Source organism: Aulostomus chinensis, chromosome 19 (assembly GCF_037954235.1).
Source record: "Aulostomus chinensis isolate RoL2024-O1b breed Wild chromosome 19, RoL_Achi_v1.0, whole genome shotgun sequence".
Classification (NCBI taxonomy): Eukaryota; Metazoa; Chordata; class Actinopteri; order Syngnathiformes; family Aulostomidae; genus Aulostomus; species Aulostomus chinensis.
In genome coordinates, this window is record NC_141338.1 from 14,497,645 (window position 1) to 14,515,305 (window position 17,661).

At 42.0% G+C, this 17,661-nt stretch overlaps 1 protein-coding gene across 15 annotated transcripts in view; it reads right to left on the reverse strand.

Moving 5' to 3' along the window:
* LOC147244178 (RIMS-binding protein 2-like) overlaps positions 1-17,661 on the reverse strand; it is a 70,243-nt gene that overhangs the window by 14,481 nt on the left and 38,101 nt on the right. For 11 of the 15 annotated variants that reach the window (XM_086188555.1, XM_086188562.1, XM_086188559.1 and 8 more), the window contains 11 exons: positions 17,363-17,485; positions 12,979-13,083; positions 11,891-11,941; positions 8,912-8,935; positions 8,213-8,417; positions 6,364-6,521; positions 6,189-6,268; positions 5,983-6,092; positions 3,137-3,955; positions 2,830-2,853; positions 1,140-1,291 (listed from right to left, as the gene is read on the reverse strand). In XM_086188555.1, coding sequence (XP_086044681.1) covers positions 1,140-1,291; positions 2,830-2,853; positions 3,137-3,955; positions 5,983-6,092; positions 6,189-6,268; positions 6,364-6,521; positions 8,213-8,417; positions 8,912-8,935; positions 11,891-11,941; positions 12,979-13,083; positions 17,363-17,485 — 1,851 coding nt within the window. The remainder of the gene's footprint in view (positions 1-1,139; positions 1,292-2,829; positions 2,854-3,136; positions 3,956-5,982; positions 6,093-6,188; positions 6,269-6,363; positions 6,522-8,212; positions 8,418-8,911; positions 8,936-11,890; positions 11,942-12,978; positions 13,084-17,362; positions 17,486-17,661) is intronic. The other 4 variants (XM_086188566.1, XM_086188557.1, XM_086188567.1 and 1 more) reach the window with 2 other exon arrangements.

Below are 17,661 nucleotides of genomic sequence, written 5' to 3' on the forward strand. Positions count from 1 at the left end.
TTCCTCCAGAAGCGACAGTGAGACGCTGTAGCTTCAAAGATTTAACTCTCTACTCTGATGTCTCTCTAGATAGGCACTGTAGGCGCATGGGAGCTGCATTTTTACTCATGGAATCACTTTCCAAAGCATTTCATCCAGACGCAGCAGGGAAATTAGAATGATCCACAAGCTGTGGTGGGTTCCATGACGTAGCTTTGTGAGGAAGCGGCGGAGGAATTACAGAAGAAACTCATTTTGGCTGCACATATTACCATAAATTAGCATTTCCTTGTTTCTTATAACGGGAGAGTACATCCATTTTCATGTTTAATGCTGCCCCCTTTTGATTTGGAGTGTCAAATATGAAGAATTAACTTGTTAAGATCTGCTACAAATTCCATTACTATGTGTCTGCAGACCTGTAGGCTGCTGGTTCAGAACCCGAGCTATAAACCTGCCTTTCTAGAACCTTCATGACAGAACTGGATGACTGCCAAACAAGTGCCATCAAGGGAGTACATTACCCTGTTTGTAATTTCTGTTCAAATCATTTAAAGGTTTATTCCACCATTACTTCTCTCACTCCAACACTGAAACCTATCAGACTTGGGTGAGATAAACCCCGACAGACAGACAGGAGTTGTCATTTATATTTCCACAATCAAGACAGTGGAAGGGTTGATGGTATTTGGCTCTGCAGCTGGTGAATGGTAAGATTCAGTCTACAGACAGCAGCATGGAGGGCGTTTTCTGCCCTGTGTGGTTCAGTGTTGATTTACTTTTTCAAATAGTGTGTTGATTTACTTTTACAGTCACCAGAGGGTGTGAGAAACCTTTCCAAGGCATTCACAATCCCCACACGCAGAGACTTGCACCACTACTGAATCACAAATAGGTGGCACTGATGTGTGCACTGAGGACTCTGATAACATAATGACAGAGGCATCCCATCTGTGGTGTATGATCAAACCATTCATACAGAGTTAATAGACCTTTAAATATGGATCAGCTGTGCATTCTCTATAAACTCTACTCCGCTTGATGCTGCACAAGCACTTGATTTCCTTCTTATTATGATTATCATGACAGCTTTATCCGTGGAGAGACTCCTTGCTAGAGTGAGATAAAATAATGATTCACTCACACAGTTGTTTACTCACCCTCTGCCCTTTAGTGCACACCGCGTAGCCAATGACATTTGCTCCATTGGATGTGCCTGTGGGAGAGAGGATAGGAGGCTTCCAGCGGACCTGAAGGACCCCTGGACCCTGCCCGCAGAGCACCTGTACATCTTGGGGAGGAAGGGGAGGACCTGGGTGGTAAGAAAACAGGTGTAAGACTAAACAGCACAGTCTAATAATTTATTGTTGTAATATCACTGACAAAGGAAAGGGAGTGAAGCATCCATCTAATGCAGGCACACACAACCATGCAGAGAAATGCCCGCACATCGAAGAGGGAGGGGTGAAGTGGTGGTGGGAATCAGGGAGCAGTGAACATTTATAATTTGTACTGCATGTTTAAATTCAAATATTCTGTAGAGATACTATTTATGGGTATATACTTGTGAGGTAGATGTTGACAAGATGTGCACTGTGTTTATAACGTATAGGCATGATGACACTAGAAGTGATAGTGCTAATTTAACACACTTACATTGCATTTCTTTGTATATTCTTCCATGTAACATAACCTCATACTACTCTTAAACCAATACCTAACACAAAATGGGTGTTCTGACTTTTAAGTATGAACAAATAATTGCCTTGAGTCCACAAAGACATTTGTTCCCTCCTGCCTTGCTTCTTTGTCACTCCAGAATGCAGACGGAGCCAGTCGCGTATATCTAGCTAGGAGTTAAGAGTAGCTAACGACGACTACAGCAGCAAAACTGCTCAAAAATGTCCGTTTATGGATCACCAAGCATACAAGTGGATAAAGTAGATGGGGATTGTAGTGGGTGATGTGCTTTAGAGTGTGTAAACATACATTTAAGGGAAGTTTTGCTGTTGTTTTGCTGTTAAGGCTGTTGGTAGCCATCAGTCACCATTAGTTAGCAATTAGCTCAAGCTAAATATACATGGCATTGTTTCTACATTCTGCAATCATAAAGAGGTAATGAACTAAAGACATTTATATGAGAGTAACCGACAGGCAAAAACACATTTTGTGTGAAGTATCACTTTAAGGAGATGATTTTAAGACAAAATGAAACAATAGGGGCCTCTAGTGCACCCAAGAGGGGAAAAAAAGTGTTGTTTTTGCATGCAGGACACAATCCAGACAGACTAACTAACAGCCCCTTTTTGTCTTCCACTCTCCTGGATCACTGGATAAAACATGCACAACTGCATTCAAGCAGAACAAATGCACACTGATACAAAATGGTCATTTCAGTGAGCAGTGGAGGGGCACTGCTTTATATAGCGTTGGTTATTCCTGGCTACACTATAGGCTGAGGAAATGACTCACCAGAATTATAACTGATCATAGCCTGAGGTGTTTGATTGTGCACTAATTAGTGATGAAGAAAGACTTGGGCAAAATTGCATAAGGTTACAAATTAAGAGTGTTTCAATTTGAGTAGACAAATGGATACTGATATATGCAGATTTAAAAAAACAAAAAAAAACAAACAAAAAACACCATGTTTCAATCGGAGCAACATAACAAAATGCCATTTTGTCCAGATCCTTGAGGTGATTGCTCACAGTGAACAATATGTGACGATCATTCTTATGCTCATGACTACATCTGTTTTACAAAAATTTTGTGCCCAAATAGAGGAAGATCATTTAGTGGTGAAAATAATGGGGGAAACCCATTGCAGGACTGATGTTTCATTCTGACCTGTTCTGCAATATGGTGTTGGACCTAGACAAGATACAATACACAACAATGGCAGAGTAAGGCAAAGCTGGACTATACTCCTCTACTGCACAGTACTATGACCTCAAAGCTGATTACAGTAGATACATAAAAGATTTTATGACAATAGACAGAAATATACAGAGTAGAAGCAGTCTGTAGTTTTAAGTACAAGCATTTCTAAACACTGATAATAATATTGACAAATCCATCCTCTGCTATGAAGCCACACATATATTATTAATATTGTATCTATAGGTATGAGATGTACAGTATGAGCTGTACTGACCTGCCGCCTGAGTGCAGAACTCCACGCCCGACTCTTTCCTCTCTCTCTGCTCCAGCGGTAGTTGCCATGGTACCTGGTGCGGCTGTGCAACCACCGTCACTTTGTACACCGTCAGTGGCTTTAGGTTGAAGAAGCGTAGTCTATACCTTCCTGGTTTTATCACTGCGTGCTCTACTCCATCCAAGAACACAGTGTGACCATAGTTACTGTTGCTAGGCAGCCATGAAAGCTCGGCTGTGTCTCGCTGGATGTCATCCACTCGTAAACCACACGGTGCCACCACTACGTTAGCTCCCACCAGCAAAGTGCAGCGCAGCTCATCTGACAAGCCCCTGTCAGTGACACACTGCACCGACACGCGGTGAACGCAGCCGTCCAGGTCCAGCTTCTCTAGCAAACATTTGGTGCGGCCACCATACTGTATACTGGCACGAAGCTCGCCGTCTACTAACACATTGTAGCCAGAGATGTTCCCCCAGCCCAAAGGCACTAGCGGAGGCTCCCAGGCCACAATGACGCTCCGTGCCAGCTGCTTGATCAAGGTGATCTTTCGAGGATAAGGCACAACATCTTCAGCCAGGTCCTCAGGGTCCAGGGGCCCTACTGTCCCATTGCTACAGGGAACCAAGGCGTTGGATGAGCCCAGGAGGCCATCCTGGGCAGCACCTCCATCTACTGCCATCACGGCTAGAGGGTTGTGGTCTAGTGAGCCCAGGTCTTCTCCTCCCTCTCCAGCCTGAATTGCCAGTTTTTCCTTGTCCTGGACAAACTCCACAAAATTGGAGGGGACAAGTCCTCGCTGGCCATCCAGCAGCTCCCCTGGGACACAAAAGGACGAAGAGAGCCTGATTCATCAGATCTATGAACAAAAGGTTTTCCACCTGAATCTACTCCCCTACAGCACCTGTCTCCGTAGGATGCCGTCCCACTGTGATGCTTACTGCAAGTGTTAAAATTAGCCATCACTAATGGATCCTTACAAAACAAAGAAAGGAGGAAATTCTCCATAATCACCCATGAGAGTTATTTTCCTTGTGGGCTGAATGAGTCACAGAATGAGAGGTGGGAGATATATAAACATACAGAATGTGCTATTCGTGAAGATCTAATATTTGCCACTGGTACCAGGATGCTACAGTGGAAACTCTCTCCAGTAAACCCCAACACCTCTTTTTCAACATTTCAGGAACTTGAACTTCCGTTGACTGCTTTAAACATTTCAAGGAACCCCCTTGAGCAAAAAATTGTAGATGTTCACTGTATTTTTTTCTCAAAGGGAAAAGTTTGTTTTGAAAAAAAAAACCTATCATCTTGCCCCTAAATCCCTTTCTCTACAGAGGCCCTTAAAGCCATCTGTGTGTCTGCATATGTGTGTGTGTGTGTGTGTGTGTGTGTGTGTGTGTGTGTGTGTGTGTGTGTGTGTGTGTGTGTGTGTGTGTGCTGATTAAGCTTAGCCCAGCTGGATTAGTCATCAAGCTAAGAGGGACCAAGGTCCCATCTTGACAACAGCTTGGTCTGAAGCCTGAGTCTCCCTCCTTCATGGTAAACACATGAATTCTCCTCAAAGCCATGCAATCTCACCGCCCACAGCTAATGAGTCACCACAGCTGGGTACTAGTGCGTCTGCTGCCTGCAGAATTGCTAGCTTGTAGGATTAAGGTTGCGACGGGTCTGACGAAGGATCCATCATTATTATTCAAAAAGAGATTAGACAGAAAGTCACTCCAGTCACTTGTAAAAAATGTCAAGGATTTTTTTTTTTGGGTGAACAGAGTTGCGGTTAACAGGGGTAGACGAATGTAATCACCTGAATCCTGATTTCAATTAAAAATCACTGACAACCAACATATTAGTCAGTGTTAATAGCAGCATTTGACAAATAAACGTCAATGATGACACAATAAACTGCACCAAAAACACAAGTAAATTATTCCAAAAAAACTTCTGATATCCAAGAGGGTGGGAGCAGTTCAGCAAGTCATGGTAACAGACTGGCATAACAAAGGAAGAGATGAAAATTAACAGGAAAATGATATCTTTAGGTTGAGAGATGCTGAAACTGTCATTCAACTAAACTGACAAGACTCATTTTGTATTGTCACGTAGAAGGATGGGTAAGACATTTCATTGTACATATACAAGGCTGCATATCTAGACAACGTTTGCTTCAGAGTACGAAACAACACCAATAGAATGTGATCAAACACATTCTTAGCATTTGGTCTAGGATGGCAGGCACTTCCTCTACCAAGCTGGCGCAGGTTCTTGAATGTTTAAAATGTTTTGGACTGTGGCTTGTGTTCTAAATACTTTGGAGCTGAACGACGGCGATATCAAAAACTAGGAAAAGTGAAACCCTATAATTCAGCCCTTGAGTTAATCCGGATATATGAATCAATCAGATCAAACACAGATTCATTCTTCTACACTGATGCTTTCTGAGCTGCAAGGGTTCTGCATATTTTCTAAAAGGAGGAAAGGTTAATTTGAAGGGAAACAGACAGAAGAGTGGTGTGATGATTTCATATGAGGGATGAGATGATTGGGCAGCCAGAGTGCCTTTAAATCACTGTTGAAAAATATCATGTGAGTTTTGGGCAGAAATAACATTTATTTGTGTTTAGAGGAAGATGACGAGTCGCTTGTGCATTTCAGACATTGAAACCTTTGTGCAAGAACAGATGTTAAAGTATGAGTTTGAATAAAAGCAGCGCTGTCTCTGGGTTACAAGCCAATGTATCATCACATTTATTTACTTTTATTTTAAGGTCAAATACTGTTGCTCTCAGGGTCATGCTATATCCATGTCATCTCAGCCTCAAGGCCAATTATTGTTTATGTCTCACCTTCGTAGAAGCCATCATCATCCATGTTGCCATACACGTACAAATACTTTCCAGCCACAAGGGGAAGCTCTGCTTCAGGATGTTCGTTTGGTCCATCGTAAGGATTATAACTACGGGAAGAAAGATCCATTTTTGATATACACTATGCAGCTTCCTTCATTCATGCCAAATGCAGAAGCTGGGCTCCTGAGGCTACGCTTCCTCACCTGTATCGGGCAGTGCAAAGGCGGACCTGGCCTGTGTAGCGAGGCTTGGACCTGGGTGATGGGCTTGCCTCATCCTCCATCTACAGAGTGACAGCAGCAAATACTTATAACTCTCCTGATGATGTGATCAACCGTATGACCTCTAATGTGATGACGTGTGGGGAGTGGTTGTCACCTCTGATGGGGTCGGCTGTCGAGGGCTGCTGGGGCGGGCCGTTTTCACGGTGCTGGATTTGACAGAAAGCAGTTCTGGTCTCTCTCTGTCTCCAGTCTGCGACGGGCAGGGTAAGAACTGGGAGATCAGCAGTGGTGTGCTTGCCGTGCTATCATTGCCTGGGAGAAATTGATTTCCATAACAATTAAAGAGCAACTGTCATTCTTTCTGCAACCATTTGCCTCTCATTGCACAGCTATTGATCTCCTGTTCAAGCGAGTGTGCAGCAAACACTGCTCATGGCAAAGGCTACTCCACCCTGTCAACATGTGTCTGCAGTGCATTTGTGCTTGAATACCATCGACGTCCTAGGGGTTTAAAAAAAACAGAAGGAAACACAAAACTACAGTGGGAAATGGTTGAATTCCTCGCTGAATTAATCAACAATATGGATTCAGTGTATCACTGGGTTCTTGTGGCTCATGTCTGAATAACATTATGCCTTCCCACTAAACCATCGCGTCCCCCTCTGTTTCAAGTAAAGCCAAAGATAAAACAGGGTTTCCAGAACTTCAAAGACCTTAGGGCTGTGCCAGACTGTATAAATCTACATCGCTGATACGTCCGTGTCTGCTGGCTCTGCAGGATGTGCTACGTGTTGTTAGAATACTAATGTGTTAAAGCACATTCACATCATACGTCAGGCCTGTAATCAATTAGGAGTCGACATCGATCATGAATAAGCATTAATGGTGTTCATCCCCGGTCATGAGCGAGCTGATCCAGCTGTTATGTGAGCTGTCTGAGGATTTGATTATCCTCATTTTATTCTGTTCATAGACTTTTTGATTGCATGTAATTCGGAGCATGATTTTCTCCAGAGTGTTTAGATTGCATGTATTTTTTAAATAAATAGATAATAACCCAGTCATCTAACCCTCACAATCTCAGGACCAGTTTCTTCTGCTGAATTAAAAATATAAAATCATCATTAATAAACCATCAACAACCATAATTCAAATGGCTTTTTATAATCAAATTGATAACGAGAAATAGAAAAGGTCCAGCCGAAATTTGAAATACCTTTTTAAACCTTTTAGTTGAGATTTCTTGTCACATTGTTCATCACTTCAATATGTAAAAAAACAACAACAACAAAAAAAACCACCCCAAATCAGGCTCTCAAAAAAAATCAATCAAAATCCAATTTCTTTTTCTTCATAAAGCAAAATATGATGTGTGCTTCCATCAGCATGTACCAATCAATTTCATCCAGTATCCTGACAGTCTTCTGCTATCAGATTTATGTCTGTGACCTGAGAGTCATTCTTAGCCAGCTAGCAGAAACAGTGAGACACAACGGTGTGCCTGTAGCAGTTCACGATACCCTTTTTATTCCCATTATACCAGGTGATGGACTTATTTGCGTTGAATTTATTAATTCTGAGGAAAGTTGGATTTGTGACAGCTGCAGGTTGTGTGATCAAGGTATTTTACAGCAAACTGCTTCAGCAGCTATATGGAGCACAAGATGGGCTTCATCTCTCTCCCTGAGGAACAATGCTATCCCACCAAGGTGTACCATCCAAGCCTGGATACGCCCCCTTCTCAGCGATCCAATCAAACTCCTTACAATGCTATTAGCAGGGATGCATACAATTATTGGCACGTCATTAGTATGATTAGATTTTTGTTTTATATCTCAACCATATCGGCCCTGTTTTCTCTTCTTTGTCATCTTGAGGAAACAATGTAGTAAATAAATGGCATGTGAGCTTTGGAGAGGATACAACAGTTAGAAACTCAGAACCTTTCAGCTTGTCTTCAAAACTAAAAATTAATTGGGTGTGAGCTGACACGACTGACTTACCTATCTCTGGCTGGGTCTCAAATCCAATGACTACTTGTGGGATTTTCCTCTCTGGTGAAAACAGGATCTCAGCTTTGGAGTTGGGATTAATTTGAAGGATTTCCACTGGATCTGATTGTAAACAGAAATTCAGCAGCTCTCTGGATGGCTGGTGAAAGTGTTCACTCTGTGACCTGCATTTCTGCTCCAGGTCACAAATCTTGACCTTTGATAGAGAACAGAAAGTACAGAGAGGTCGTCAATGGCCAAGAGCAGGAAATAGAGGGCGAAGCAAAAGGGAGGAAACATACTACAATAAGTAAGATGTACTTGGATCACATGTAACTTTACTGATACAAGCCCTTTGAAGAGCAGCAGTTCTTTTATCTGCTAATTCTGATCGAACACAGCAGCAATTATTAAAGAATCCCTGAAGAGTCACTGTCGAGCTTATAGCAGCATATTGTACTGAAACTACAGCAGTCTAATCAAAGCATATAAACGTGTGGAGTCGGCTGCATCGCCGCTGATATGTAACATGATTTGATAACAAACCCTGAACAGAGCAGAACGATAAGAGGCTTAGAATGACCTATAGACATTAAACACATCACATCATAGACATGCTATCAGAGAGGCATGAGGGATGTAGGGTGAGTTTGGAGAAAGAAATACAGCAAAGGAGAGGAGATGAAACAAATCACAGAGGAAAATAAATACCTGAAACATTCTGTCCGTATTATTCTGCTCAGACAAAAAAGGGGGGAAACAAAAAGTAAAGAAAGAAGAAAAATTAAAGGAAAAAACACATAACACTGATGAATACTTTTGTATTCAGAAAGGGGTGGGGTTGGGGGGGGCAAAACAATGGGTGACAATTGTTTTTTTTTAAATGTCTTTGTTTTGTTTTGTTTTTTTACCATTCTCGCTATGACGTGTCGGCGAGGGGATTCGCCGTAGGTACACAGCATAGGGGGGCGACTCAAACAGGCACCCCAATCTGGCCTCCCACCTGCAGACATAGCTAGTTGTGTCTAAGCAGATGTCAAACCAAGCTGGAGACTGAACCAGCAGTGTTCTCACTGACAGACTTGGGTTTTTGTTGTTGTTAGTGGTGAAGTGTGCATTGTGTGTGTAAGTGTGTGTGCGCGTGTACGTGTGTGTGTGTGTGTGTGTGTGTGTGTATGAGTGCATTTGAATGAAGAGAAATAACTCTTTGCCAGCAGAGTTTCCATTCCTCTTTCTGAACTCGTAATGTTTTTCTGAGGCTACTTGCTCAGTAAAATCGTATTAAAGTGCCTGGGATGGATAATAACATGACCTGACTTGAACTGCACTCATACAAGTCTAACACCCCATTGTCATGACAAAAGGATTTAGACTGAAATGAGAAAATAATTTCCAGGAGATGAGCCAGCGACCAGTATGCTAAAGACGATGATGAAACACAGCAGGTCAGTAATTTGATTACACGCACATGTAGAAGCACTGAAGGTCGGCCTGGGAGCAGAATGTTGGGGTGATATTTTACGAAAAACGCTTAGACACCTTCAGGAATAGGTCAGAATGAAACAAACACAAAAGCCAAGGAATCTTTTGTTTTAAATATACCAGTACTATTGTTAATTTTTTAGATGTAATTATGATGCTGTTGTCAAAATAGCTACCTAATTTGTTACTATATTTTAAGAAAATACCAGATGGCATTGGGGTGACTTCATAGCGCTCAAATTTAATGCCACCTGTTTCAGATATTATAAATAATGACAAGTCTGCAAAAGGGACAGCAACAGATTGTGATTGCCTCCTAGTGGCTGGTTCCTGTATGGGTCCTACCCAGTACATGTCCCACCCCAATTGGCCACACTAAAAGTACTCATCAAACACTGTCGTTACAGGTCATCATATCAGTCTGATGTTTGTTATTTTCTCTTATAAATTTGTTTTTAGGCTGCACAGTGGTGCAGTGGTCAGCACTGTGGTCTCACAGCAAGAAGGTTCCAGGTTCGAGTCCCGGCTCCAGCACAGGATCTTTCTGTGTGAGTCTCCATGTTCTCCCTGTTCCTGTGTGGGTTCTCTCTGGTACTCCAGCTTCCTCCCACAGTCCAAAGACATCAAGAGGGGACGAGGCTGATTGATACTCTAAATTGACCGTAGGTGTGACTGTGAGTGTGAATGGTTGTCTGTCTCTATGTGTTGGTCCTGTGATGGACTGGTGACCTGTCCAGAGTGAACCCCGCCTCTCGCCCGAGGACTGCTGGGATAGGCTCCAGCCCCCCCCCCCCCCCCACGACCCTTAACAGGATAAGCAGAAGAGAATGGATGGATGGATTTGGTTTAACGTGTTATTCCATGATATAAAAAGAGGGTGTGATTTCATGATTGACAGCTGCTCTAAGCAAAGTACTGCTAGTCTCGCATACTAACTTTGTTTTGGGGATTGTAATGCTCTGATGCACACTGAAGGATTTTCAAATTTTCACAAAATGTCAGAGAGTTATACTGAGAGATTTAAACAGTTTTTTTTAATTCCACTGAATAAGGGAACTCACACACACACACACACACACACACACACACAAAATTCAATCATGATGCAAGGATTCTTCTTAAAACAGAAAAACTTGCATGATCAAATGTGAGAAAGAAAAAGAGGGCAAAGATAGTTGAGAAGACACAATGAGCCCTGCAAAACAAGCTGGAGTTGAGCTGGAAATGTTTTTAAAGTTTTATTATTGGTCTAAAAATAAATGCTACCTGCTACAAGCTAAAGTATGTTAACATCCAGTTTGTGATACTTCAAAGTCAGATTACTCTAGCTGGAGGTTTCTGCTCTATATTCTATCATATATATTGTGTTGTGTAGTCCCAGGTGGCGGTGAGGTAGCTCTCAGCTGTCAAAACTCTCCAGCTGTCTGTGGTTAGCGCCACCTTCTCACCTTTTTTAACTGCTCCTTACTCCATTATTCACAGTGAGTCTCAAGGAGTCTGGTAATGGTGAATCGTGATGGAATGCTATATGCTAAATGCCATAGATCTCATACACCTTTGCTCTCAACAATATTTACGAACAGCATATCTGTCTCAATAAATTTGCATTTTCTCTGCCTGTTTAGCACTGCAGCTCCTCTTTGCTAATACTGAGGTGATGCTAGGTTCAGATCAGGAGCATCGATGGGTGGGGTGGGTGTGCGTTGTTCAAGCGGTACGTCGTTTGGGTTTTTTTCGTGTTGCACTTGTATACCGTTTTGCTGTGTTTACAATGAACTGGGTCATTTGTTCGACATGTGTAGTCCCGCATCAAACTTTGCCTGCACTTCTTCACATTTACATTAGCAACAGCAGCCAGGAGGGATCGGGGTATTTTCGTCCCTTCAGTCCTCTACAGCTCATTAAACATCAACCCTGATGGAAAGATATGCCACTGCTCCAACATAATGTGATTACACCACATCTCAATTAACTGTGCCCATCCCTAATAACTTTACACAGGATTTTTCTGCTAAACATATGAAATATCAGTGATAAGTTTGTTTTTATGTTTCTACTGCCCCCCAAATAGCCGATAAATTAGTTATTGCAGGCCAATAAATTGCTCAGGCAGTCAGTCAGGAATATAATTTGTTCCCATATTTGCCTCGTACTACACTTGCTGTACATTAAAAGCCCTGCTGTCTGTGTTTGCTTGTGTTCGTGTACCTCTAACAGGTGTACCGCTTGCTCATGGTCTTGGTCAGCTTGAACCCGAGCCTGCCAGAGGAACACAGAGAAACACACAGTGACAGCTGACACTGTGATCACGGTTCATGAGCTAGAAAAGACAGCACGCGCCTGACATGCTGTCAACCCCCATACCCTAGCAGAGCTCACTGGTTGATCACAGCACTGGTGGCTGCCTCTGATGGCACTGCTCTAATGACCAATAACAGTGGTGTCGACATATTGTAGCGCTAGCAGCAGAAGAGAAAGCTGAGGTTTGAATACTAAAAATCCCTCTGTTTATTTGTGTGTTTGCCTCTTAACAGCTATCTTTGAACCAATGCAACAACAGAACAATATGTGGGGACAAATGAGTCACTCTTCCGCTCTTTTATAACCATATCAAAGCCTGAGCTGTCTGATCAAGAACACTTATAGTTCAGTCATTAAATACAATTTTGAAAGGGCTTTTTGGGCTTTCAGTAACAGCCACCAGAAGATAAAATGTAAAGCTTCATTGGGATATCTGAGTGTATAATCAACATTCTTTTAAAACACACAAACAGATTCAGCATCCATATCCAGGCCAGGCTTGGCAGATGATTTAACATCCCAGACATGTGAACAACCTCCGTTGAAGCATCTCTTGTGATATTTGAAGTTTAAAACTACTGTACTTTCTCGGCAGAGTAAGTATCCCAATCTTAAAAGATGTCACAGATGACAACATTGGAAAAAAACAACAAGGGTAACTGTCTGTAGACTGAAGGGTGTTTCTGAGGTGTATAAATTTATCAACAAACTAGATAAGATGACATTTTCAGCATCCAGCTCTTGATCTTACTATCAAACAGTACAAAAGGTGTTGAAACTGCATTTCTAATGGAATCTGCTGATTTCTGTCTTTTTATGTTCTGATATAATAGCCAGCCTTTCAGCATAAGCAGCAAGTCCATAACTGAACTTTGAGTATTGGCATGGAAACGTTGTTCCCATCAAAAAATCAATAAAAACCAGGAAGGTTCTATGAGAAATGTCTGAAAAATAACTGTTAAATGCTGAATTTTTTTTTAATCACATGTTCATACCTTTTGCAGTTGATTGATCTCCGTCTGCTTGGTGTGAAGGGCCAACAAGGCGTGCTCATGCTCTAGCTGCAGCTGCTGCTTCAGCCCTCTCGGTTCATGCATATGCTGTGGAGAAAAAGACAAAAGACATGTGGATGTTACTTTTGACAGTATCGCAAGCAAATTAGTGCAGTCTTGCCTTATATGGCTAGAGGTCTGCAGGATTGTTATGTCCGCCAAAGAGGTATTGTGATCGGTGAGGGTAGTTTCTCCGTCTGTTAGTAGGATTAAGTAAAAACAATGGGGCTGACTTTCACCAAACCGGGTGGAGGGGTGTAGCATGGACCAAGGAAGAACTCATTATATTGTGAGGCAGATCAATTCACCATAGTACAAAAAAAAAAGATTTTTTTCAACAATGGTTTTGGCAGCAGTGGCTCTGGCATAGGTACGTGCTCCCGTAGGGACCTCTTAACTAGAATATAGCTCTGAAAGGAAGGTGTATTCTACAGTGGTCTGGCTATCATTTCGATCCTTTGAAGACCTGAACCCAATCCAACTGAATGGCAATTAGCTGCAAGCAACTGCATTATGATGCTGGGAAAAATACACATATTTTCATTGAACAAGATGGTCAAAACGAAGCCAAATGAATAACTTTATAAGTTGCATAAACTTTAAGTCAAATATCACACTTAAAGTAAAAAAACATATTTTTCACAAAAACGGGCAATAATCTTGAAATCCAACTCAAAGTGATACTTCACCCAAAAGGTGTATTTTGATTTTTAAGTGGACAGAAATACGTGCCCCGAGGTCACAAAGACATTTTGACCACTTTGCATCCCTTCTTTGTGACTCCAGAATGCAGAAAGCGCTAGCTACATATATTTAGCTTAAACCTAGCGGCGACTGACAGCTAACAAGAGTATGACTGTCCAAAAACATCCAATTGTGGATGACTTAGCGTATATGTAGAAAAAGAAGATATTGATAATATCAGGTGATGTACCTGAGAGTTTCAAACAGACAATTTTGTTCTGTTTTGCCATTGTTTTGTTGCTGTAGCTGTTGTTAGCCATCAGCCATGAGCACAAGCTACATATACATGGCTAGCTCATTCTGGAATCACACAGGAGTAAGGGACACTATTTGTGAATAATTACAAGGCAAAGAAAATACTATTTGGGTGAAGTATCACTTCAGTTAGAAGTGAAGAACCACATTTGGCTTCCAGGGTACCCAAGATAGAAAAAAATGTTGTTTCTGTGTTTGTGTTTCCTGGCTCTCAAGCACATCATCCAGTATAATCAAGAGCTTCTTTATCAAGCCTCAGTAATGCTTAGTAATCAAAACCCAACAAACTCTTATACGCCATTTAACAAACCCTATTATAGTTGGTTTGTTTTTAGCTCAATCAAAGTGGTTTTCTTAGCATTCTTTAGCGCTGGGTAAAGAAGAAGTCCATTGTACTCTATGGTGCAGCTGAGACAACTATTTGGGAGGACTTGAAAGGCAAGATGCACTTTTTGGATGAAGTATTGCTTTAACAAATGCTCAGACCTTTTTTTTTTTTTAAGTCACATCATTTTGGTGTAATGCAGAATAAGTGGCTACACATGAGTAATAAATCACAGATCCAGCCTACTCTATGCTCCAAACTGACTCAGATACAAATGTAACGCTTGGTCATCCACGCTGAGCCCAAATCTAGCCTTACCCAAATTAGCCGAGTCATGACTATACAGTATCTAACCACAGACTCTAGACCAGCTGCCACATCTAGCAGAAAAAGAGTTAAGGCCATAAGATGTTTCTGCCAGCTTAAGAAGAAAAGACAGCTTAGAAAGCTTCTGACATTCATCATTTTTCTCTCTGTGTTCTCTCTGCCTTGGAAAAAAAAAAAAGAAAAGAAAAGCCTCTTTACCTCCCGTAGTGGCTTTGAGGTGTCCTGAGCAAGCAGCCACTGCTTTGCATAATCATGGAGAAGCTCTAAGCTGCAGAGGACTGGGCTGGCTGAAGGGCTGTCACTAGAGCCTGAGAGAAAACTCTATTCTTTTTAACCCTTGGATATTCAGGGAGGGCTCGTTCAAAAACAGTCCTGGGCAGGGCCAGGTGTTTTGTTCACCGATTCAGCTTCCGATGCTTTTTTTAGCAACAGTCCTCGCCTTGAGAGTACTGCCGAGCTTTTCTATCACTAAACCATCAAGGCAAGCAGAGAGAGAGGAAAGGGGGCTGTTTGTGGTGTGCGCTATTCTATAAGGACTACTTAAAGCTCAAATGTGTGCATAGCAGGAGACACGAGTCATGTTTTAGTCACAAAGTCCATGACTTGAAATTGACATCAATGCATGTTTTTCCGTGCAGGTCCCCATTTTAACTTCTTAAGTTGTGGGTGGTGACATAACAACTTCAATGGTAGGCACCAACCAAAGACTTGCTTGGGAGCTGGTGATCAGATTAACACGCTGGAGTTGTGCAGCACGGGCCGAGGAAGAACCCATTCAACTCGTTACATTACCTTGGACCCGGAATGCACCCCTAAAGTGTGTGCACAGGATATCTCAAAAAAGTAATGGATGAATTTTGATGAAATTCCTTTGTAAAGTTAAGGAATGACTGACTACTTTTGGAGGGGTTCTGGACCAAATTCGCAGATCCTGGATCCTAAAGAGTGTTCTAGGTCATTAGCAGGATATAGATATAAGTGGTGTTTTTTTTCTTAGGTGGTGTTTAGTGCTCTCAGTGCTAACTAGGACGTGGAGATGCAACTAGTCTAGCCTTCTGACAGTATTTACACTTTTCACATTTGCTCCCCTAAACAATAATGTTTTTTTTTTGGAAACAGTCCTCTTTTGTTTCAGCAACTGAAGGGGCGAGCCAGTGTTTGACTGACATGGAGTCAGTCGGTTGGAATGACCAGTAGACAGTTGAGAGAGAAACACTTGACAAAAATGGAGCCGCCTGGTTAGATGGCTCTTCAGTAACAGCTGCAACAGTTTGTTGTGTTTAAGAGCTGTTTTCCAATCGTCTCGATTGCTCTGTTTACTTCCTGGTGTGACAGAAACACCAAGGATAAGATGAAATCATGCTGACTGATGTCTCGATCCACCCATACAATATGTGACAATAAACCTTTTGTTGCATTATTGTATAAAACCCTAACTGTCCCAGTTGCATCTCACTGTCTGTGGCTAGAGAGCCTTTTGAAAAGAAATCAACAGTTTGGGATTTTTTTTCTTTCATTAGTGTTGTGCTTGCTCCACTCAAAACATCTCAAAATTTGTCTTCATAATCAATGCAAAATGAAAAAGCGACAAGGCTTTCTTTGCTATATTTTGGAGCAAGTCTGTTTTTTGGTAGACGGCCGTCTCAAATAACCTGACAAACAGGCAATCAATAGAAGATGCAGGGAGGCTGGAATTTGTAATGAGAGTGGCTCTCACGGCGCAGTGAGTCTGCTTCTGATGAATATTGGCTGACTGCAACTCTGTGAAAAAGCCTCTCCATGAAACCAGTGACACTTCACCTCGCGCTCCACCTCACTTTCCTTCCAAAAGTCCTCTTAGAAAACAAACACGTGGGAGATGGGAAATGTTTCAACTGCAAATATTTTGTCTGATCACATATATGAAGAGCTGAGTCACAAACATTCACAAAGTTTGTTTGAATTTGTGGTTGCCTCCACTGAAAAAGCACAAGTCAAGAAGAAGAAAGGATCTTCCATTTACTCAATCCATTTCTGAGATCAATTTAGCTTCCGATACATGCATTCCAATATAATGAGCAACAAAGGGGACAATCGCATCTCTTGTATGAGAAAATTGCTGGTAGAGAGGAGAGATTTATTTTGTGGGGGTATCTAAAAAAATGCTAGTCCAAGAGTTTTGTTGTTAAAACTAGGGATCGTTGAGGACTGGAGGTGCCCCGAAGTGGCACAAACACGAGACTTGAGACTTGGTATTAAATTAAAGGAACTATCTGACGAGCTGAATGATGTTACCTCCTGCCATGCCTGGCCAAGATTAAACTGAGAGAACGACATAAGTGGAAGCATAGACACACTGCATTTGAGGAAGTTGGGTTGGAGGTGAGGGACTTAAGGGTTGACTTGGACTTGATACCAAAAACTGGAGACTTGACTCGAGACTTGCGTGAAAAGACTTGATAGCGTCTCTGCTAAGCATTGTGGAACCTGCAACAAGGTCTACCACAACACTGGTAAGCTGGTTCCACTTTGCCAAACCAGTAAACCCTCCACAACACTTGAAAGCAGGACAGGGAATTTAAGTTGTCAAGAGCATCAAATCTTTTTATGGAGGGAAAAAGTGAAGAAATGCCATCTAACATGAAAGGAATCCTGATGTGACAGGAATGTTTGGGGGTTCATGGGAGGAAAACCCACCTTAAGAACCTCTTCCAGGTTCTCCACTCTGCCTTGAAGATGTCTCCTCTGCTGCAGGGCCACGTCTCTCTCCTGGCTCACGACAGCAAAGGTCTGTTTCAGCTGGGCATAGTCTGACCGCACCTATATGAGAATAAAGACATGGACATAAAAGACCATGAATAAATTAGCACACATGCTGCTGCAGAGGAGGAAAAAAAAAAAACTCAGCAAAATGAGCTTTAATTTCACTTCCGTCCTTGCAGAAGACCTACTTTTTACATTTAGGAATATAGGCAGCGTTCATTTTTGGCTGGGGG